The 24,379-nt window shown below is 43.3% G+C and overlaps 1 protein-coding gene across 2 annotated transcripts in view; it reads left to right on the top strand.

Moving 5' to 3' along the window:
- LOC121550200 (mediator of RNA polymerase II transcription subunit 27-like) overlaps positions 1 to 24,379 on the top strand; it is a 148,462-nt gene that overhangs the window by 70,862 nt on the left and 53,221 nt on the right. For both annotated transcript variants that reach the window (XM_041862345.2, XM_041862344.2), the window contains exon 3: positions 13,413 to 13,543. In XM_041862345.2, the coding sequence (XP_041718279.1) occupies positions 13,413 to 13,543 (131 nt within the window). The remainder of the gene's footprint in view (positions 1 to 13,412; positions 13,544 to 24,379) is intronic.

The raw sequence follows: 24,379 nt of genomic DNA, 5'->3' as shown, positions 1-24,379 counted from the left end.
GTGGTCACCACCTGCAAAACCAGTCCTTTATTGGGGGTGTCTTGCTAATTGCCTATAATTTCCACCTGTTGTCTATTCCATTTGCACAACAGCATGTGAAATGTATTGTCAATCAGTGTTGCTTCCTAAGTGGACAGTTTGATTTCACAGAAGTGTGATTGACTTGGAGTTACATTGTGTTGTTTAAGTGTTCCCTTAATTTTTTTGAGCAGTGTATTTCTGTCAACCCACAAGACAGTTATCACATCAGCTGACTACACACGGAGTGATATACAAACGCGCGCACCACACACACACAGACAGACGGGCAATATTGCTGGAAATTAATTGACAGATATTGTGTTAGGTTTGGCTTTTTAAGCCAATAGTGGCTAACCAGGGATGGGATAATGTCAATATTGCGTTGATTAGATTGTAGCTGGGAGCTTGCGGTTTCTGATACTTGCGAGATTTATTTATGACGTTTTGCAGTGGAACACGTGAAAATTGCATGTACTTTCAGAGTTGTTTGGCGGGCTACTCATAGGTGGGCTGCGAGCTACTGGTAGCTTGTGATCGACTTGTTGGAGACCCCTGGAATAGGCAAATTACTCTGAATGTCACTTGTGTGCTCTGTGCTTCCCTGCTGTGTGCTGCGTGAATACCGTTTTTTTACTGCGCGGCCCCAGTCAAGTTCAAATAGGCTAAACCAGGGGTCTCCAACAGGTCGAGCACGAGCTACCAGTAGACATCAGACCACCTATGAGTATCTCGCCAAACAATTCTGAAAGTACATGCAATTTTCACGTGTTCCACCCTAAACTGGTCCTCTGTAGCTTAATTGGTAGAGCATGGCGCTTGTAACGCCAGGGTAGTGGGTTCGATCCCCGGGACCACCCATACGTAAAAATGTATGCACACATGACTGTAAGTCGCTTTGGATAAAAGCGTCTGCTAAATGGCATATTATTATTATTATTATTATTATTATTATTATTATTATTATTATTATTAAATTGTCATAAAACAGATTTTGCCAGTATCAGACACCGCAAGCTCCCACCCAACATTGACATTATCCCGCCCCTGGTTAGCCACTATTGGCTTAAAAAGCCTAACCTAACGCAATATCTGCCAATGAATTTCCAGCAATATTGCCCCTTTCGGTCTGTGTGGTGCGAGCATTTGTCTATCACTCTGTGTGTAGCCAGTAGTGATTGGTCGTTCATGAATGAACGGCTCATTTTGAATGGCACTTTTTGGTGAACGTCGGGAACCGAATCGCATATGTGAAAGAGCCGTTCATTTGGCTTCTTTATTTGTATACTGTTACTATTGCTTTTTGAGCTCCAGACATCAATTATCTGCAGATAAATGATAAAAACATTATCTGAAGATGGTAATTCCTCAGTGCAAGAGCAATATAGTGGGGAGAGAGCCTCATTCTGAGTAATATTATTTTTTTATTTTTTAGGCCATCTCTAATATTTTGGTCAGATAAAAATGTATTTGGACTCACATTTCACAATCTGACATATTGGTAGGGAATGCTTTCGGCTTTAAATGATAAATTTCATGGTTTTAAGTCAATTTCTCAGCATTACTGAAAAAATAGCCATTTGGGAGCCAAATTAACGCCTCTTTTAGGTGAACGGGGCCAATTGATCTGGCTCACAGAAAATACTCGGAATGCCCATCACTAGTAGCCAGTTGATGTGATAACCGTCTTGTGGGTTGACAGAAATACTTTCCATAAAACTTTCTCAATTCAATTTTAACTGCAAAGTAGTCTTACCTGACAGAAGTATATCATGACTAAGTATATCATTTGTATCTATTATTTGTTATTTGCTAACTTTGCCATGAAATGAGCAGCATCAGTACAGAACCATCACTAGGGTCAGATGCTAAATTAAATGGGAATTACACTCAACAATGGAAATGTGTTAGTTTTCTTCCAGACCCCCCCCCCCCCGCTGGGCTAAACCATCGTCTGTCATATTACGATGTTGTTGTAATATCACCCAGCCCTACTTAAGACTAAATACCCCAACCACATTTCTTTAAATTTTTATATTTGTTGCTCTATTCGTACGTGTTCATTTGTGCACAAAAAACATTTACCCCGAGTATCTCAACCAGTTGCCGTTGAAGGAGTAAAATGACTTATTGTTCATCCTGAGTTTGAAATAGCTGAAATCCATTGATGTGGCTAGGCTACTGATGTATAGTGCTAAGCTGTATCCTGCAGACTGCATTGCTACATTTCCCCTCAACCTTCCCAGCCCTGTTTGCCTCCACAAGGTCACATTGCCAGCGGCAGTCCTACGTTCCCCTCTTAAAAATTAAAAACCCATACAGCTAATGAGTTCAGAGATTGAGGAGCCACAATTAGGGCTCAGACACACGAAGGATACTGACTGCGGAGAGGTACTTAGCAACTCTGCCCAGAGTGTCGGCAGTTAACTTTTTGTTGTTCACATAGCACAGATCCATCACTGATCCAACAGTCAAAATAATCCAGACCACAAGGTGGCAGTAGCTTGTTTAGCTTGTGCCTGCTGTAGATAGCTATTGTTAGCTAACTAGCTAGTATGCTGCACTAATGTTGCTGCTAGCTAGCTAGCTAGCTAGAATTTGTAGTAAGCCCTTGTTAATGCTAGCCAGATGTCCACAACTAGATAACCAGCGTAGCTAGCAACATTATAATTAAATCACAATGGATACATGTTTTAATGAAGCAGCTGCCTGCTAGCTGCAGAGAGTCATTGGAGGAGTTAGGTAGCTATGTTGTGCTACTGGCAAATGGTGATGCAAACGTTAGCTATCAAGAGAACTGTCATTGGCAGTATGGGATAATGGAGAGTGAATTACATTATTTCTTCATCATCTTGCTAGATAAATAGCTTGGTAATGCATTTAGTTTTGTGTGCATTGTGCTGCACTTATCACCCCATTAGTTTCATATGAAGTGTGTGTGACTGCCTTGTTAGCTCGCTAAATTAACGTTAGCTAACTAATGAGCTAGTGCACATTTATCAAACCTAACAAAAAAATCCTTCTTCAAGCACAACTCCATAGCTAGATGTAAATATGTATTATGCAGCTTTATTGTTTTAGTTAGAACAATTCTGATTAAAAGGGAAAAAGTGACCTATTTTTTCCCTTTTTCTTGTCACTCCTGTCGGTTCCCCCATGTGGAGGTTTGTGCTCTCTGATTGGCTCAAAGTCAAGCTGTTGGCCACTGCCGAGCATTGTGATTCTACAAGTAGAAAGGTTAATCTGTACCTGGTCGGTACATCTTTTGTTGTAGCAAGAGAAGGAACGGCCTTCTACAGTGCTAAGTACCTATTGGCAGTCAGATTTCTCGGTGTGTTGACCTCTTAGTCCTACCTTTCTGTAAATTGGTCCGATAGCAAATTACACATTGATGTTATCGATAAAAAAAAAATCCCTCTCTAGACTTTAATTACTCCATTCACTTGCATTTAATTCAATTAGTGAGAAGGTTCACATCTTGCTTTTCTGTACTGCTGTATTGAAATTCAATTCAATATATAGTTTTATGCTTTAGAATTCAATGCTAGAATGCAGTAATAGTGTGGCTTTTTTAAAAACCTCACTTGCTGGGGGTAAAAAGCCTTGTGTAATGACTGGCCATGTGTACAGCATATTTCTCTCCTAATGTCATTACCAATATCAGTATCTTTCTCTGTGAACTAGTCTGATTGTTTTATTCTCTGCACAATCCCGATATTCCACCAGCAGGTTGTAAGTCTTAATCATCTGTTGAACAAGGCTGTCAAGACAGACGAATGGCGGGATCAGAGAGCAGAAAGCTTGCCTCCACACACCACGGCTCTGCCCTGCTGGTAATGATGGAGTATATGTCTGCAGATTGCTGCAAAAGGCACAACTAATAGGCTGGTCAGTTTGAAAGAGCTGGACTGCGAGGGGGGAGGGGGAATCAACTTTAAAAAGCAGCGACCTTTGGAAAATATGCTGCTCAGAGAAAAGATGTTTGATGTTCGAACTTTGCTGGCTTGGATCCCTTATTAGTTCTCAGACAAGGGACTGTAAAGCTTAGAAGAGAACAAGTCGCCTGTGTTTGCTTTCGCCTGCTAATTCCTTATTTAAAAATGTTAGGATGGCAGGGGACCTTTGATAACAGATTCCTAATATTTGTTTTCTGAATACCACACATTCACCTGTAACTGTTCATGTCTGATACTTTCAGACGAACCTTTTCATCTTGGATTTCTTTTATTATTTGAAATGTGTTTTACTTCTACAACTAGCCTACAAGTTGCATTGAACCTGTGGATATGATGATTTTCAGACTATCTTCTTTTAGCAAGAATATTTCATCTTTCACAGCACACTTTGTCAGTTGCATTAGCCGATGCCTGTTGCCTCACCAATTTGCACGGCTGTTGTTTCTGAGAACCAAGTGCTACCTTTGTTAAAAATTCCTCTATGCTGTAAGTAAGAGGTTCCAGTTCTGTTTTTATTAGTACAAAAATTGCATGATTAAAAAAAACAGGAAAATGTGTTCACAGCCTTTCTGGCAGCGGTCATTGGCAGTTAGGCTCTTATTAAAACAGGGCTGCACTGTCATACCGCTGCATCTCCTTGTTCAATCACAGCCAGTAGAAACTTGTTTAAACCCAAATTAGTTTCCTGTGAGGAATATGATTGATGTTATTTGCATTTCCCGTAACCCTGATTTATGAGAAGCAGGTCCCAGATAAAAGCCTTCAACCTGAAACTCTGTGGCTGATATTGAAAGATGAATTAAACCTATGACTGCAGTACAATTGCCTGTCTATCACTCGGCTCCCCCAACTCTCTCTCAGTGCATGTTGTCCTCTGCATCTCCTCTCCCTTCACTGTTCCCTTGTCGCTGCCTCTTGGAAGCTACCAACCAAGGACATTTCCAATGTCAGCTGTATGAAAGACACAAAGCCTGCTTGATTTATCTGACTGTATTCATACCGTATCATCATACTTCTGCTTGTTTCCTATCACTGTCCTGTGACGAAGAAAACCAAGTGAATGGCAAAATCCAGAAGCAATAATGAGTTGTATGAACCATTACATTGAGAAGGCTACGATTTAAGTTGAACTCAAGTCAACTATTTTCAGACGAGCTGCATGTAACATTTTGTTTTACAATCAATATAAATAATCGGTCTTCAGTATTGCCCCTCTTAAAGCTGGGCGATATATCATATTTTAAGGAGGATTTTTACAATACCGTCTATAAAGGTATTTTGATACAGTGCTAAATAAAATACAAGTTCTACAAATTGGACTACTTCACTGTCAGTTGTGTCCTATTTTGGTTGAGTACAAAACAATCAGAAGGGAGAATGCCCATTAAAACCACTAAGAATTAATTTGCTGCCGAGGGGAGGTTGGGTAGTTTTTAGAGGCCCTCTAGGCCGCAGAGACAAAAGTTTGCTCTTTTAAAGCAAATTTCCTGCAATTCTACACATTTTGCCATGGGAAAGAGAGAACATTTTACAGATGTAAAATATAAACGCAACATGTAAAGTGTTGGTCCCATGTTTCATGAGCTGAAATAAAAGATCCCAGAAATGTTCCATATGCACAAAAAGCTTATTTTGTTCAAATTTTGTGCACATATTTGTTTACAACCCTGTTAGTGAGCATTTGTCCTTTGCCAAGATAATCCATCGACCTGACAGGTGTGGCATATCAAGAAGCTGATTAAACAGCATGAACATTACAAATGCTCACCTTCGATGGCCACCGGCACTCTGGAGAAGTGTGCTCTTCACAGATGAATCCCGGTTTCAACTGTACCGGGCAGATGGCAGACGAGCGGTTTGCTGATGTCAACATTGTGAACAGAGTGCCCCATGGTGGGCAGGCATAAGCTACGGACAATAAACACAATTGCATTTTATCGATTGCAATTTGAATGCACAAATGCAAAAATATATATTGCTCCATTACCTTTTCTAAATAGTTTATCTGGTTTAAGTTTACACTGAAAATATTTTACCATCCTGAAAATTACCCCCCCCCCCCCCAAATTATTATTTTTTTAATTACAAAATAATATTTATATACATTGAGGGAAAACAATTTTTGATCCCTGCTGATTTTGTATGTTTGCCCACTGACAAAGAAATGATCAGTCTATAATTTTAATGGTAGGTTTATTTGAACAGTGAGAGACAGAATAACAACAACAAAATCCAGAAAAACGCATGTAAAAAAAATTATAAATTGATTTGCATTTTAATGAGGGAAATAAGTATTTGACCCCTCTGCAAAACATGACTTAGTACTTGGTGGCAAAACCCTTGTTGGCAATCACAGAGGTCAGACGTTTCTTGTAGTTGGCCACCAGGTTTGCACACATCTCAGGAAGGATTTTGTCCCACTCCTCTTTGCTGATCTTCTCCAAGTCATTAAGGTTTTGAGGCTGATGTTTGGCAACTCGAACATTCAGCTCCCTCCACAGATTTTCTATGGGATTAAGGTCTGGAGACTGGCTAGGCCACTTCAGGACCTTAATGTGCTTCTTCTTGAGCCACTCCTTTGTTGCCTTGGCCGTGTGTTTTGGGTCATTGTCATGCTGGAATACCCATCCACGACCCATTTTCAATGCCCTGGCTGAGGGAAGGAGGTTCTCACCCAAGATTTGACGGTACATGGCCCCGTCCATCGTCCCTTTGATGTGGTGAAGTTGTCCTGTCCCCTTAGCAGAAAAACACCCCCAAAGCATAATGTTTCCACCTCCGTGTTTGACGGTGGGGATGGTGTTCTTGGGGTCATAGGCAGCATTCCTCCTCCTCCAAACACGGCGAGTTGAGTTGATGCCAAAGAGCTCCATTTTGGTCTACTCTGACCACAACTTTTTCACCCAGTTCTCCTCTAAATCATTCAGATGTTCATTGGCAAACTTCAGACGGGCATGTATACAGTGGGGGAAAAAAGTATTTAGTCAGCCACCAATTGTGCAAGTTCTCCCACTTAAAAAGATGAGAGAGGCCTGTAATTTTCATCATAGGTACACGTCAACTATGATCATTTTGACCCCACGGGGAGAGATCTTGCGTGGAGCCCCAGATCGAGGGAGATTATCAATGGTCTTGTATGTCTTCCATTTCCTAATAATTGCTCCCACAGTTGATTTCTTCAAACCAAGCTGCTTACCTATTGCAGATTCAGTCTTCCCAGCCTGGTGCAGGTCTACAATTTTGTTTCTGGTGTCCTTTGACAGCTCTTTGGTCTTGGCCATAGTGGAGTTTGGAGTGTGACTGTTTGAGGTTGTGGACAGGTGTCTTTTATACTGATAACAAGTTCAAACAGGTGCCATTAATACAGGTAACGAGTGGAGGACAGAGGAGCCTCTTAAAGAAGAAGTTACAGGTCTGTGAGAGCCAGAAATCTTGCTTGTTTGTAGGTGACCAAATACTTATTTTCCACCATAATTTGCAAATAAATTCATTAAAAATCCTACAATGTGATTTTCTGGATTTTTTTCTTTCTTATTTTGTCTGTCATAGTTGACGTGTACCTATGATTAAAATTACAGGCCTCTCTCATCTTTTTAAGTGGGAGAACTTGCACAATTGGTGGCTGACTAAATACTTTTTTCCCGCCACTGTATGTGCTTTCTTGAGCAGGGGGACATTGCGGGCACTGCAGGATATCAGTCCTTCACGGCGTAGTGTGTTACCAATTGTTTTCTTGGTGACTATGGTCCCAGCTGCCTTGAGATCATTGACAAGATCCTCCCGTGTAGTTCTGGGCTGATTCCTCACCGTTCTCATGATCATTGCAACTCCACGAGGTAAGATCTTGCATGGAGCCCCAGGCCGAGGGAGATTGACAGTTATTTGTGTTTATTCCATTTGCGAATAATCGCACCAACTGTTGTCACCTTCTCACCAAGCTGCTTGGCGATGGTCTTGTAGCCCATTCCAGTCTTGTGTAGGTCTACTATCTTGTCCCTGACATCCTTGGAGAGCTCTTTGGTCTTGGCCATGGTGGAGAGTTTGGAATCTGATTGATTGATTGCTTCTATGGACAGGTGTTTTTTATACAGCTAACAAACTGAGATTAGGAGCACTCCCTTTAAGAGTGTACTCCTAATCTCAGCTCGTTACCTGTATAAAAGACACCTGGGAGCCAGAAATCTTTCTGATTGAGAGGGGGTCAAATACATATTTCCCTCATTAAAATGCAAATAAATGTATATGATTTTTTACATGCATTTTTCTGGATTTGTTTGTTGTTATTCTGTCTCTCACTGTTCAGATAAACCTACCATTAAAATTAGAGACTGATAATTTATTTGTCAGTGGGAAAACGTACAAAATCAGCAGGGGGTCAAATACTTTTTTCCCTCACTGTATATACTGAACAAAAATATTAATGCGACAATAGTATTGGTTTCATGAGGTGAAATAAAAGGTCCCAGATATGTTCAATATGCACAAAAAGCATATTTCTCTCAAATGTTGTACACAAATGTATTTACATCCCTGTTAGTGAGCATTTCTCCTTTGCCAAGATAATCCATCCACCTGACAGATGCGGCATATCAAGAAGTTGATTTAAACAGCATAATCATTACACAGCTGCACCTTGTGGTGGGGACAATAAAAGGCCACTCTAAAATGTGCAGTCTTGTCACACAACACAATGCCACAGATGTCTCAAGTTTTGAGGGAGCGTGAAATTAGCATGCTGACTGCAGGAATGTCTACCAGAGCTGTTGCCAGAGAATGTAATGTTCATTTCTCTACCAGTGTCGTTTTAGAGAATTTGGCAGTACTTCCAACCGGCCTCACAACCGCAGACCACGTGTAACCACACCAGCCCAGGACCTCCACATCTGGCTTTTTCACCTGTAGGATCGTCTGAGGGGGGGTCGGGGCGGTGCTGAGGAGTATTTCTGTCTGTAATGAAGCCCTTTTGTGGTCAAACTCATTCTGATTGGCTGAGCCTGGCTCCCCAGTGGGTGAGCCTGGCTGCCAAGTGGGTGGGCCTACCCATGGCTGCACCCCTGCCCAGTCATGTGATATCCGTAGGTTAGGACCTAATGAATTTATTTAAATTGACTGATTTCCTTATATGAACTGTAACTCAGTAAAATCTTTGAAATTGTTGAATGTTGCATTTATATTTTTGTTCAGTGTGTGTGTTTATATACACTACCAGTGAAAAGTTTGGACACACCAACTCATTCAAGGGTTTTTCTTTATTATATATACAGAAGATAGACCTATTTGGTAAAAGACCAAGTCCATATAATGGCAAGAACAGCTCAAATAAGCAAAGAGAAACGACAGTCCGTCATTACTTTAAGACATGAAGGTCAGTCAATACGGAACATTTCAAGAACTTTGAAAGTTTCTTCAAGTGCAGTCGCAGAAACCATCAAGTGCTATGATGAAACTGGCTCTCATGAGGACCGCCACAGGAATGGAAGACCCAGAGTTACCTCTGCTGCAGAGGATAAGTTCATTAGAGTTACCAGCCTCAGAAATTGCAGCCCACAGAGTTCAAGTCACAGACACATCTCAACATCAACTGTTCAGAGGGGACTGTGTGTTTAACACTCCTTTTGTTACTACATGATTCCATATGTGTTTTTCATAGTTTTGATGTCTTCACTATTATTCTACAATGCAGAAAATAGTACAAATAAAGAAAAACCCTTGAATGAGTAGGTGTTCTAAAACGTTTGACCGGTAGTATAGTATATCATATTATTTATATATATATGAATATATATACACTACCGTTCAAAAGTGTGGGGTCACTTAGAAATGTCCTTGTTTTCTCGAAAGAAAAGCAAATTTTTTGTCCATTAAAATAACATCAAATTGATCAGAAATACAGTGTAGACATTGTTAAAGCCATTTCTCAGACTGGCCAATAAAAATAAAAGATTAAGATGGGCAGTCTGAGATATGGCTTTTTCTTTGCAACTCTGCCTAGAAGGTCGGCATCCCGGAGTCGCCTCTTCACTGAGCTAGGACTTTATTACTCCTTTGTTAGTAGACAGCACCCCTAACCCAAAACATATTCCTGCGGCCATGTAAACTCAGCAAAATAAAGACACGTCCTCTCACTGCCGACTGTGTTTATTTTCAGCGAACTTAACGTGTAAATATTTGTATGAACATAACAAGATTCAACAACTGAGACATAAACTGAACAAGTTCCACAGACATGTGACTAACAGAAATTGAATAATGTGTCCCTGAACAAAGGGGGGGGTAAAAATAAAAAGTAACAGTCAGTATCTGGTGTGGCCACCAGCTGCATTATGTACTGCAGTGCATCTCCTCCTCATGGACTGCACCAGATTTGCCAGTTCTTGCTGTGAGATGTTACCCCACTCTTCCACCAAGGCACCTGCAAGTTCCCAGACATTTCTGGGGGGAATGGCCCTAGCCCTCACCCTCCGATCCAACAGGTCCCAGACGTGCTCAATGGGATTGAGATCCGGGCTCTTCGCTGGTCATGGCAGAACACTGACATTCCTGTCTTGCAGGAAATCACACACAGAACGAGCAGTATGGCTGGTGGCATTGTCATGCTGGAGGGTCATGTCAGGATGAGCCTGCAGGAAGGGTACCACATGAGGGAGGAGGATGTCTTCCCTGTAATGCACAGCGTTGAGATTGCCTGCAATGACAACAACCTCAGTCCGATGATGCTCTGACACACCGCCCCAGACCATGACAGACCCTCCACCTCCAAATCGATCCCGCTCCAGAGTACAGGCCTCGGTGTAATGCTCATTCCTTCGACGATAAACACGAATCTGACCATCACCCCTGGTGAGACAAAACTGCGACTTGTCAGTGAAGTGCACTTTTTGCCAGTCCTGTCTGGTCCAGCGACGGTGGGTTTGTGCCCATAGGCGACATTGTTGCCGGTGATGTCTGGTGAGGACCTGCCTTACAACAGGCTTACAAGCCCTCAGTCCAGCCTCTCTCAGCCTATTGCGGACAGTCTGAGCACTGATGGGGGATTGTTCGTTCCTGGTGTAACTCAGGCAGTTGTTGTTGCCATCCTGTACATGTCCCGCAGGTGTGATGTTCGGATGTACCGATCCTGTGCAGGTGTTGTTACACGTGGTCTGCCACTGCGAGGACGATTAGCTGTCCGTCCTGTCTCCCTTTAGCGCTGTCTTAGTCGTCTCACAGTACGGACATTGCAATTTATTGCCCTGGCCACATCTGCAGTCCTCATGCCTCCTTGCAGCATGCCTAAGGCACGTTCACGCAGATGAGCAGGGACCCTGGGCATCTTTCTTTTGGTGTTTTTCAGAGTCAGTAGAAAGGCCTCTTTAGTGTCCTAAGTTTTCATAACTGACCTTAATTGCCTACCGTCTGTAAGCTGTTAGTGTCTTATCGACCGTTCCACAGGTGCATGTTCATTAATTGTTTATGGTTCATTGAACAAGCATGGGAAACAGTGTTTAAACCCTTTACAATGAGGATCTGCAAAGTTATTTGGATTTTTACAAATTATCTTTGAACGACAGGGTCCTGAAAAAGGGACGTTTCTTTTTTTGCTGAGTTTATATGATTATTTTCATTTTTTTGCGGTGGTGGCCACGTTTCAGCAGCTGCGGTACACTGCTGCTAAATGCACGTAGGGAAACACTGAGCTACTACCACCATCGGACACATTGGCTAAACCAACAGGATCTGCTCTGCAGCTGTGTTTTATTTAGTTTATTTATATCCAGTGTGTTTAGTATTCAGGTTGGGCTTCCCTGGGCACCAGTCCAGCAGCACTGGGCTGCTTCACGATCCAGGCCTAACAAACTAGCCTCATTAGCCACGAAGGGGAGGCTTGGTCAATTAAAATAAATCCCTGTTAGCACAGCTGCTTCGGTCAGCCAAATGGAGCTATTGGAGCACTGTGTAGTCCGCCTCTCGCCTAGTGAACAGCGCTCTGTAGCCGCACATCTTGACTAATTAGTTCAAGAGGAGGAATGTTTTAATAGCAATTAATGAGCTGCGGGATTATGTGAGCCCCAATTTAAGTGCTCTGTCTGTGCATGAGCGCTGTGACAAATCCACAAAGAAGTGACCAAAGAAGAACCTAGGGAATGGTGCTAGGTTGTCCTCTAGTTGTTGATTTGGTTTCTTACTCTCCTTTTGTGGTAACACGTTATGGCAATACTGTTATACTGCATAATGATGCAGGATACATTAAAACTTGTCATAAGCATAAATAAGCCTTTATCATATCCACTATTTTCAACCTGTTAGAAGTTGACTAATACAATATTATTATTGATGCTTATAACATTATGCTAATACATTATACTAAATTCTTACCAAATTAGTAATGTGTTTATTATGCATGTATATTGCCAGTTTTATTAATCCAGATATTACATCTACTTATTGATCAAATTGTCACAGTTGAGTTTTTATATTTGAATATCAGGGGGATTTCTGGTCCCTTTAGGCTTTTCTGTCACATTTGATACCAGTCATTGGGCTGTATGACTGATGCTGATTGAAACACCTGTGTATTCTGCATAGTTTCCATCTCTTTCACAACGTTTCATCAGACGGGGAGCAGAGCTGCCGACAGGCTTCTGCCGCTTCCACATCAAAGTGAGAGCTGCTTTACTTGCCATGCATCGCTCCCAAACGAACGACAGGAGGACAGGAGGAGAGGGGGTGGTATAGTGGGCAGGAGTGGAGGATATAGTTGGGCTACAAAACCAAATATTTCTCCTTTTAATTGAGCAGATTGTTGTCAGGCTTGCGATTTAGCTTTGGGAAAACAGTCGGCTACAATGTCTCAATTAAACTTGATGATGGCTTTTTTTTTCTCTACTCTGATGCCAGTAATGTTTTCTTGTGAATTTTACGATTTTGTGTGGGCTGCTCGAGGCTAGAACAGAGGACAAATTATAATACATGGTGTTTCTGGTAGTGTCAGTTAACTCAAGGTCAGATTTCCACCTTTATTAACTTTCATCTGATGACTAACATTACTGTCACATAGTTGGCTTTGGAGCTGTGTTTTAAGTGTCTCAAGGTTTAGTGACAAAACAGACCCAGACTAGGTCAGCTGCGGGGTATTCTCCATGTATGCTTGATGTGATATGGTTTAGAGCTGCCTGGCTGCGCAGGATGATCTCCACCCTGTAATAGTGATAGTGTCATCTGAATTGTCCTGTCCTCCTCACCACTAATAGGCTGCACACAGTAGACACAGCCTACCACGTGGTTCCAATGGCTCTGTGGGTCAGAGCATGGGGTTTGCAACACCACAGAGTTGTGGGTTTGATTTCAGCCAATGAGATACTGTCTTCACTAATGCCTAATGTTTCCTTTTAGGCCTAGTTATTGTATTAAAACATGGCATGTTTTTATTATTTTCTGTTATTTTCTCTCCCCATTTAGTTACAATACCATGCTGGCTTGGCATCCAGTCTTCTCAACCAGCAGTCACTCAAGCGCTCAGCTAACCAAATGGGGGCATCTGCCAAGAGAAGACCCAAAGTCCAGCCCAGTACCCTGGTTCTGCCACCACAGTGAGTACAGCTCCTCTTCCTCCTGTTGTTTTTCTTCAGTTTAGTGTTGTCATAGTCCCGAGGATCACATGACGGTAATACAATGGTGCATTGTCTTATTTTGTTTTCTTGGACCTCTTGGGCCGTAGACCTCTTGCTTTGATAGGAGAGTGATGAGAGTGGGGGAAGGGCATGCAGGAAGTCTGGATGGATGGACTGAGGGATGACATCCCCAATGGAAGATGAAAGAGTGGTTGAAGGAAAGAGAAGAGAGTGGTCCCCACCTGGCATAGCTGCTACAAAAACAGGAATCCATTGTGTGTTGGGCTCTTATGTATAGTCCTTGATCAGTGTGGCATTGTGCCCTGGTCTTTGAAATGTCCCACCTTTTTTCATAAATGTTTGTCAGTGTGCCTTTTGATAGACATGGGCTACTGTTTTCATAATGTTATTACAGTGCAAGTTATTGTGTGAGTTTTCTATAACTTAAAGTCCTTCGGGTAGATGAGGTTTGCAGAATGTGTGGAAATGGCACCTGGTGCACTTTTCTGTTCACCCTCACACCCCTTGTCAACAAAAGAAAGATCCTCACAGAATCTCATATTCACTGGGTTCGGGTGACATTTTCCCCCATATTTCCCGTCTGGCATTTTATACGTTTTTGGCATGAGAGGGAGGGCCGGCATCGCTCAGTAAAGTGTCTGCACTCTGGATGTAAAGGGAAATATCAATAGTGGGGAACAGTGAAGGCACGGCTGTCACTGTAAATCTTCCTGGAGCAGCTTCTCACTGGCCGGTTTCCTGCGTTGTGCAGGGGTGACTCTGGGCTTTGGGGAACTCTAATGGCTCCGTACAGCTCAGGAAGAGAGCGGGTGAAGAGCGGAGCAAGGTGAAGCCAACCAGCGGCTCCTCTGTCAAACGTCATTGTCCTGATGAATTTGCCGTTTCTAAAAGGAGCAGCCAACGCATGAATTATGCAGCACAACCTTCATGCGAGGTGGCTTTTTAAGTTGTTTTGCATCCACCCTCCTGCATTGCCAGCTGTTTTCGCCCTGCGTTCTTCTATATGTACAGAAATGCCCCAGAAAGTGCACAGTGTAATTATGGTATAACAAAGAAATGTTGTGGTAGTAAATGAATGTAGATGATATGATATTGGGTTTATGCAGACACTTTAGCTACCAAGTAGTCAAGTCCTGAGTAGACACATTTCTGTTGGAGAGTAGATCAATGGCAGGCCATTAGAGATGGGCATGTTTGATTGTTCAAGTCGAATCTGCTTTGTCAGCCTTGAAAACGATCCTGGTCAAAGTATGGAGATACCAGGTTATACAATCTGATAGCCTATTAGTCCGACACTAGTCACAGGAAGTGTTTGTTATGCAGGAGTTATGATCTAAGACTGGATGCTGAAGAGATTAACAGATTATAGAAGACATCGGACTGCTAACTAGCAGGCCTCATGCTAAGAAATTGATGGGATGTGGCTTTTGTATGATTTTTGTTTTTGTTTTACAGACACATACAGTATGAAAAGGGCCAGGAGTTTTGGGGCACTTTTTGAGGCACTGTGCTTTTACCGGTATTTCCAGCATAATCCGCTTGGTTTGCTGCCGGTAGAAAATCCTAGGAAATGTTATTTAATTGAAACAAGCTGTGTCCAATCAATCAATCAATGTTTGGTTGTGCGTGTGTTTGGTGGGGGGACCGCCTAAGCCATGGGATGCGTAGCTCTGCGAATCTTAAGTGAAGTGGCAATATTCGATTAGTCTGAATTTGCCCAAACAGTTAACGGTCAGAACACTATCAATTAGGAATATCGCTAGCAACAACAGAATACATATTGGGGGAATTACATACATACAGTAGAAAAGAGGAGAATATCTTTCTAATGATGTCAATTTTATTTCTCATCTCCTAATATCACACAAATTACACTCATTGGAGCCGCTTACACTCACTGGAGTATCTGACATAGGCTTTGAAAAAGCACCTACGACTAGGCTACTAGTGTTGCAAGTGCTGCTGGTAAGCTTTCTTGACTTGGACATACATTTTTGCAAACACATGGCTAACCTTTGTTAAACCAGCTAAACAGCTCCTCTTAGTGAAAATGTGTTTAGAGTTACCTTTCTAGCTAATAAGCTATGTTAGAGTTTATACTTCCTCTTCCAATTATAATGTGGGGAGGTCTAAATATTGAAAAAAATGTATTACTTCTCCTTGCCATTCACCTGATGATAAGACATGTGGAAAAACATTTTTTGCTAACTTATGATGGGGGTCCATGGGTGGCCGGTTTGCCAGGGAGGGGGTCCATGGGGAAGACCCCTGCTCTAAATGGAGTCATGCTATATGGAATCAGCTGAACTGGCACGTATTGATTGACTCCTGTCATGCATAAGCCGACCTCCCTTAGACAGCTAGCCCCCCTATCTGGATTATTATTGTCCTAAGTGGTTAACGCATTCAGTTTAATCATGTATCTCTTTGAGCTGCTGCTCTGTTTATCCAGAGACGCAGTGACCAAATTAGAGCAATTGTGCTCTCTTTTGTTAAAGGTAAAAGACAAGACAAATTGATGCTTAAAGTGGAACTAACCACTAAGTTTGATAGCTAATCCAGCTAACTGATATAAGATTCCTTCTTGCTCTGGGAGGGTACCACTATAATAATATGGTGATATTACCTGTGCTTCTGGAAAGTCACCAGGAAACTTTGCGCCGTGCAAGGTCACTTTGGTGTGACTCATGCTGGGCGTGTCGTCTGTTGGCCAACAATGATCAGTTCGTCACTCCGGGGACACAGGCCTTTGTCCTTGGAGCATCGATTCAAAGTGGCGTTGTCAGCTTGGGCCTGCCCATTCCCATCAGCAGAGAGGCTAAGCAGATCTGTTAGGAGCAAGCCTGGAATTTGAGATTTTAGGGGCAAGGCCATTTGGCCTTCAAGAGGTGCCCAATCTGCCAGGGCCATCTGCTAGGGCACCAAGGCCATTAACCAAAACAGCCAATTAAATGGATTTGAAAACTGAAAAACACGAGGTATTCTGTTAAGAGAAATATGTGCATGTAAATGTACATAAATCATTTGCCTATATGTCAAAGTGTAGGTGATAGGCTACAGCATCTCATGTCCACACCGATGCTGACATGAGGGAGGCACCAGAAAATATAGCCAAACTTTAATGACACTTTTAATTACATATACTGTATATGTTTGACAAATATAATGTAGGATAATTCATTAATATTAACGCCTAAATGCTTGATTCTGTCAACATGCTTGAGGCACTGTTCGTTCGGATAGGGGAGAAAGGCCAGTGCCTGTTGAGCACCGCAACATCACCCACATTGCAATCTGAGCGGAGGCAGACATCATTCTGAAACCATTTAACCATAAACTTAATGCCAAGAGTGTGCAAAGCTGTCATCAAGGCAAAGGGTGGCTATTTGAAGAGTCTCAAATATAAAATATATTTTGATTTGTTTAACACTTATTTGGTTACTACATGATTCCATATGTGTTCTTTCATAGTTTTGATATCTTCACTATTATTCTACAATGTAAAAATAAAGAAAATCCCTTGAATGAGTAGGTGTGTCCAAACTTTTGACTGGTAGTGTATACAGTTGAAGTCGGAAGTTTACATACACCTTAGCCAAATACATTTAAACTCAGTTTGTCACAATTCCTGACATTTAATCCTAGTAAAAAGTTAGGATCACCACTTTATTTTAAGAATGTGAAATGTCTGAATAATAGTAGACAGAATGATTTATTTCAGCTTTTATTTCTTTCATCACATTCCCAGTTGGTCAGAAATTTACATACACTCAATTAGTATTTGGTAGCATTGCCTTTAAATTGTTTAACTTGGGTCAAATGTTTTGGGTACCCTTCCACAAGCTTCCCACGATAAGTTGGGTGAATTTTGGCCCATTCCTCCTGACAGAGCGGGTGTAACTGAGTCAGGTTTGTAGGCCTCCTTGCTCGTACACGCATTTTCAGTTCTGCCCACAAATGTTCTATAGGATTGAGGTCAGGGCTTTGTGGTGGCCACTCCAATACCTTGACTTTGTTGTCCTTAAGCCATTTTGCCACAACTTTGGAAGTATTCTTGGGGTCATTGTTCATTTGGAAGACCCATTTCCAACCAAGCTTTAACTTCCTGACTGATGTCTTGAGATGTTGCTTCAATATATCCACATAATTTTCCTTCCTCATGATGCCATCTATTTTGTGAAGTGCACCAGTCCCTCCTGTAGCAAAGCACCCCCACAGCATGCTGCTGCCACCCCCGTGCTTTACGGTTGGTATGGTGTTATTCGGCTTACAAGCATCCCCCCTTTTCCTCCAAACATAACGATGGTCATTATGGCCAAACAGTTCTATTTTTGTTTCATCAGACCAGAGGACATTTCTCCAAAAAGTAAGATCTTTGTCCCCATGTGAAGTTGCAGACCGTAGTCTGGCGTTTTAATGGCGGTTTTGGAGCAGTGGCTTCTTCCTTGCTGAGCGGCCTTTCAGGTTTTGTCGATATAGGACTCGTTTTACTGTGGATATTGTGATGTCACGAGAGGCTGTGTCCTGGAGGGACGTTACATCCCCCTGAGATGGCTGCAAACCCAGACAGCTATGGCTCCATCTGCTGGTATGGTCGGGAACTCCAACCCTCTATGGCCAATCTTCCCACGCAGCTGAAACCAATCAGGAGCTGATGAGCGGAAGGTTTGTTGAAGGGAAGAGACACGGTCTCCAACCTGGGCTCTCTGGAGGACAAGAGTGCTGCACGTCCACTTCCATGAGGAATATAAGGATTTGGAGATACTTACCTTTGGGAAATACTCACCTTTGGATATATGCACCTGTGGAAATACGTGTGGGACATTTGGAAGGACGTTTTGCTGGGTTGGCCACTAGCTGCAACGTGGAATACAGTAAGACTGGGGAAAAGTTATTTGAGCGAGGGAGAGTTATGATTTTGGATGTGGAAGAGACATCCCTGAACTGTTAACCCTTAAGGAGCCACCAGAGAACAGAATTGTGTTATACTTTCGTTAGTTTCCCAAGACCTTTAATAAAATCCTTGTTTTGGTTGAACCTGGTCTCCTTGCACTACTTGAGCAATCCCGCTGAGAGCTGTGTAGCCTCTCGTGACATCACAGATGGTGGAGAATACGGGCACGCTCAAGCGTTAATAGTGCATGTCAGAGGAGGATACCGAAGGTTTGATCACCCAGTTTTCCAAGTTGGCCGTAGGCTCCCCGCCGACTGAAATGGAGGACATATTGAAAGCCCTTGTTGCTGGCCAGCACGCCCAGATGCAAGCAAACGTGGCTCTCTTGGAGGAGCAAAAGAAAGCCAACCTTCTGAAGGCAGAGGAATTGCAGTTGCAGAGACAGAGGGTGGTCCAAAATACCCGCCCAATAAAGGCAAGTGACTTTATATCTAAGATGGGAGCTACCGATGACATTGAGGCATACCTGCATGCATTTGAGGCCACGGCCACTAGGGAAGCCTGGCCCAAGCAACAGTGGGTTGGTCTGTTAGCCCCCTTTCTAACCGGAGAATCGCTGAATGCTGTCCGGGACCTGGGCCCTGACCAGGTTACTGACTATGATGCCCTGAAGTCTGAGATCCTCAGCAGATATGGACTCACAAAGTTTGGTATGGCCCAGCGCTTTCACAGCTGGACCTTCCAACCAGACCAACCTCCTCGGGCGCAGATGCATGAACTTGTCCGAATCGCAAGGAAATGGCTGGATCCGCAGAGGAATACAGCAGCGGCGGTGGTGGAGGCCGTTGTGGTGGATCGTTACCTACGCGCCCTGCCTTATGAGGCAAAACGGTTCATCAGTCAACAGGCCTTGACCACGGCTGATCTGACCGTGGAAGCTGTGGAAAAGTACCAGGCCACAGCGGAGATGCTGAATGCTTCCCGAAAATCAATCAATCAATCAATCAATTTTATTTTATATAGCCCTTCTTACATCAGCTAATATCTCGAAGTGCTGTACAGAAACCCAGCCTAAAACCCCAAACAGCTAGTAATGCAGGTGTAGAAGCACGGTGGCTAGGAAAAACTCCCTAGAAAGGCAAAACCTAGGAAGAAACCTAGAGAGGAACCAGGCTATGAGGGGTGGCCAGTCCTCTTCTGGCTGTGCCGGGTGGAGATTATAACAGAACCATGCCAAGATGTTCAAAAATGTTCATAAGTGACAAGCATGGTCAAATAATAATCAGGAATAAATCTCAGTTGGCTTTTCATAGCCGATCATTAGAGTTTAAAACAGCAGGTCTGGGACAGGTAGGGGTTCCATAACCGCAGGCAGAACAGTTTAAACTGGAATAGCAGCAAGGCCAGGCGGACTGGGGACAGCAAGGAGTCACCACGGCCGGTAGTCCCGACGTATGGTCCTAGGGCTCAGGTCTCTCAGTTGGCTTTTCATAGCCGATCATTTAGAGTTGAAAACAGCAGGTCTGGGACAGGTAGGGGTTTCGTAGCCGCAGGCAGAACAGTTGAAACTGGAATAGCAGCAAGGCCAGGCGGACTGGGGACAGCAAGGTGTCATCATGCCCGGTAGTCCTGACGTATGGTCCTAGGGCTCAGGTTCTCAGAGAGAAAGAGAGAACGAGAGAATTAGAGAGAGCATACTTAAATTCACACAGGACACTGGATAAGACAGGAGAAGTACTCCAGGTATAACCAACTAACCCCAGCCCCCCGACACATAAACTACTGCAGCATAAATACTGGAGGCTGAGACAGGAGCGGTCCGGAGACACTGTGGCCCCATCCGAAGAAACCCCGGACAGGGCCAAACAGGAAGGATATAACCCCACCCACTCCGCCAAAGCACAGCCCCCGCACCACTAGAGGGATATCCCCAACCACCAACTTACAATCCTGAGACAAGGCCGAGTATAGCCCACAGAGGTCTCCACCACAGCACAAACCAAGGGGGGGCGCCAACCCAGACAGGAAGATCACGTCAGTAACTCAACCCACTCAAGTGACGCACCCCTCCCAGGGACGGCATGAAAGAGCACCAGCAAGCCAGTGACTCAGCCCCTGCAACAGGGTTAGAGGCAGAGAACCCCAGTGGAGAGGGGAACCGGCCCGGCAGAGACAGCAAGGGCTGTTCGTTGCTCCAGCCTTTCCGTTCACCTTCACACTCCTGGGCCAGACTACACTCAATCATATGACCTACTGAAGAGATAAGTCTTCAGTAAAGACTTAAAGGTTGAGACCGAGTCTGCGTCTCTCACATGGGTAGGCAGACTGTTCCATAAAAATGGAGATCTATAGGAGAAAGCCCTGCCTCCCGCTGTTTGCTTAGAAATTCTAGGGACAATTAGGAGGCTCGCGTCTTGTGACCGTAGCGTACGTATTGGTATGTACGGCAGGACCAACTCGGAAAGATAGGTAGGAGCAAGCCCATGTAACGCTTTATAGGTTAACAGTAAAACCTTGAAATCAGCCCTTGCCTTAACAGGAAGCCAGTGTAGGGAAGCTAGCACTGGAGTAATATGATCAAATTTCTTGGTTCTAGTCAGGATTCTAGCAGCCGTATTTAGCACTAACTGAAGTTTATTTAGTGCTTTATCCGGGTAGCCGGAAAATAGAGCATTGCAGTAGTCTAATCTAGAAGTAACAAATGCATGGATTAATTTTTCTGCATCATTTTTGGACAGAAAATTTCTGATTTTTGCAATGTTACGTAGATGGAAAAAAGCTGTCCTTGAAACAGTCTTGATATGTTCGTCAAAAAGAGAGATCAGGGTCAAGAGTAACGCCTAGGTCCTTCACAGTTTTATTTGAGACGACTTTACAACCATCAAGATGAATTGTCAGATTTAACAGAAGATCTCTTTGTTTCTTGGGACCTAGAACAAGCATCTCTGTTTTGTCCGAGTTTAAAAGTAAAAAGTTTTCAGCCATCCACTTCCTTATGTCTGAAACACAGGCTTCTAGCGAGGGCAATTTTGGGGCTTCACCATGCTTCATTGAAATGTACAGCTGTGTGTCATCCGCATAGCAGTGAAAGTTAACATTATGTTTTCGAATAACATCCCCAAGAGGTAAAATATATAGTGAAAACAATAGTGGTCCTAAAACGGAACCTTGAGGAACACCGAAATGTACAGTTGATTTGTCGGAGGACAGACCATTCACAGAGACAAACTGATATCTTTCCGACAGGTAGGATCTAAACCAGGCCAGAACTTGTCCGTGTAGACCAATTTGGGTTTCCAGTCTCTCCAAAAGAATGTGGTGATCGATGGTGTCAAAGGCAGCACTAAGGTCTAGTAGCACGAGGACAGATGCAGAGCCTCGGTCTGACGCCATTAAAAGGTCATTTACCACCTTCACAAGTGCAGTCTCAGTGCTATGATGGGGTCTAAAACCAGACTGAAGCATTTCGTATACATTGTTTGTCTTCAGAAAGGCAGTGAGTTGCTGCGCAACAGCTTTTTCTAAAATTTTTGAGAGGAATGGAAGATTCGATATAGGCCGATAGTTTTTTATATTTTCCGGGTCAAGGTTTGGCTTTTTCAAGAGAGGCTTTATCACTGCCACTTTTAGTGAGTTTGGTACACATCCGGTGGATAGAGAGCTGTTTATTATGTTCAACATAGGAGGGCCAAGCACAGGAAGCAGCTCCTTCAGCAGTTTAGTAGGAATAGGATCCAGTATGCAGCTTGAAGGTTTAGAGGCCATGATTATTTTCATCATTGTGTCAAGAGATATAGTACTAAAACACTTAAGTGTCTCTCCCGATCCCAGGCCCTCGCAGAGCTGTGCAGATCCAGGACAGCTAAGCCCTGGAGGAATACGCAGATTCAAAGAGGAGTCCGTAATTTGCTTTCTAATGGTCATGATCTTTTCCTCAAAGAAGTTCATGAATTTATCACTGCTGAAGTGAAAACCATCCTCTCTTGGGGAATGCTGCTTTTTAGTTAGCTTTGCAACAGTATCAAAAAGAAATTTTGGATTGTTCTTATTTTCCTCGATTAATTTGGAAAAGTAGGATGATCGAGCAGCAGTGAGGGCTCTTCGGTACTGCACGGTACTGTCTTTCCAAGCTAGTCGGAAGACTTCCAGTTTGGTGTGGCGCCATTTCCGTTCCAATTTCCTGGAAGCTTGCTTCAAAGCTCGGGTATTTTCTGTATACCAGGGAGCTAGTTTCTTATGACAAATGTTTTTCGTTTTAGGGGTGCAACTGCATCTAGGGTATTGCGCAAGGTTAAATTGAGTTCCTCAGTTAAGTGGTTAACTGATTTTTGTCCTCTGACGTCCTTGGGTAGGCAGAAGGAGTCTGGAAGGGCATCAATGAATTTTTGTGTTGTCTGAGAATTTATAGCACGACTTTTGATGCTCCTTGGTTGGGGTCTGAGCAGATTATTTGTTGCGATTGCAAACGTAATAAAATGGTGGTCCGATAGTCCAGGATTTTGTGGAAAAACATTAAGATCTACAACATTTATTCCATGGGACAAAACTAGGTCCAGAGTATGACTGTGGCAGTGAGTAGGTCCAGAGACATGTTGGACAAAACCCACTGAGTCGATAATGGCTCCGAAAGACTTTTGGAGTGGGTCTGTGGACTTCTCCATGTGAATATTAAAATCACCAAAAATTAGAATATGATCTGCTATGACTACAAGGTCTGATAGGAATTCAGGAAACTCAGAGAGGAACGCTGTATATGGCCCAGGAGGCCTGTAAACAGTAGCTATAAAAAGTGATTGAGTAGGCTGCATAGATTTCATGACTAGAAGCTCGAAAGATGAAAACGTCTATTTTTTTTTTTGTAAATTGAAATTTGCTATCGTAAATGTTAGCAACACCTCCGCCTTTGCGGGATGCACGGGGAATATGGTCACTAGTGTAACCAGGAGGTGAGGCCTCATTTAACACAGCAAATTCATCAGGCTTAAGCCATGTTTCAGTCAGGCCAATCACATCAAGATTATGATCAGTGATTAGTTCATTGACTATGACTGCCTTTGAAGTGAGGGATCTAACATTAAGTAACCCTATTTTGAGATGTGAGGTATCACGATCTCTTTCAATAATGGCAGGAATGGAGGAGGTCTTTATCCTAATAAGATTGCTAGGGTGAACACCACCATGTTTAGTTTTGCCCAACCTAGGTCGAGGCACAGACACAGTCTCAATGGGTATGGCTGAGCTGACTACACTGACTATGCTATTGGCAGACTCCACTAAGCTGGCAGGTTGGCTAACAGCCTGCTGCCTGGCCTGCACCCTATTTCACTGTGGGGCTAGAGGAGTTAGAGCCCTATCTATGTTGGTAGATAAGAGGAGAGCACCCCTCCAGTTAGGATGGAGTCCGTCACTCCTCAGCAGGTCAGGCTTGATCCTGTTTGTGGGTGAGTCCCAGAAAGAGGGCCAATTATCCACAAATGTTATCTTTTGGGAGGGGCAGAAAACAGTTTTCAACCAGCGATTGAGTGCTGAGACTCTGCTGTAGAGCTCGTCACTTCCCCTAACTGGGAGGGGGCCAGAGACAATTACTCGATGCCGACACATCTTTCTAGCTGATTTACACGCTGAAGCTATGTTGCACTTGGTGACCTCTGACTGTTTCATCCTAACATCGTTGGTGCCGACGTGGATAACAATATCTCTATACTCTCTACACTCGCCAGTTTTAGCTTTAGCCAGCACCATCTTTAGATTAGCCTTAACGTCGGTAGCCCTGCCCCCTGGTAAACAGTGTATGATCGCTGGGTGATTCGTTTTAAGTCTAATACTGCGGGTAATGGAGTCGCCAATGACTAGGGTTTTCAATTTGTCAGAGCTAATGGTGGGAGCCTTCGGAGTCTCAG

This window comes from Coregonus clupeaformis, chromosome 18 (genome assembly GCF_020615455.1).
Source record: "Coregonus clupeaformis isolate EN_2021a chromosome 18, ASM2061545v1, whole genome shotgun sequence".
NCBI classification, from domain to species: Eukaryota; Metazoa; Chordata; class Actinopteri; order Salmoniformes; family Salmonidae; genus Coregonus; species Coregonus clupeaformis.
The sequence above is the reverse complement of the archived record's forward strand: the minus strand, read 5'-3'. Positions and strand labels throughout refer to the sequence as shown.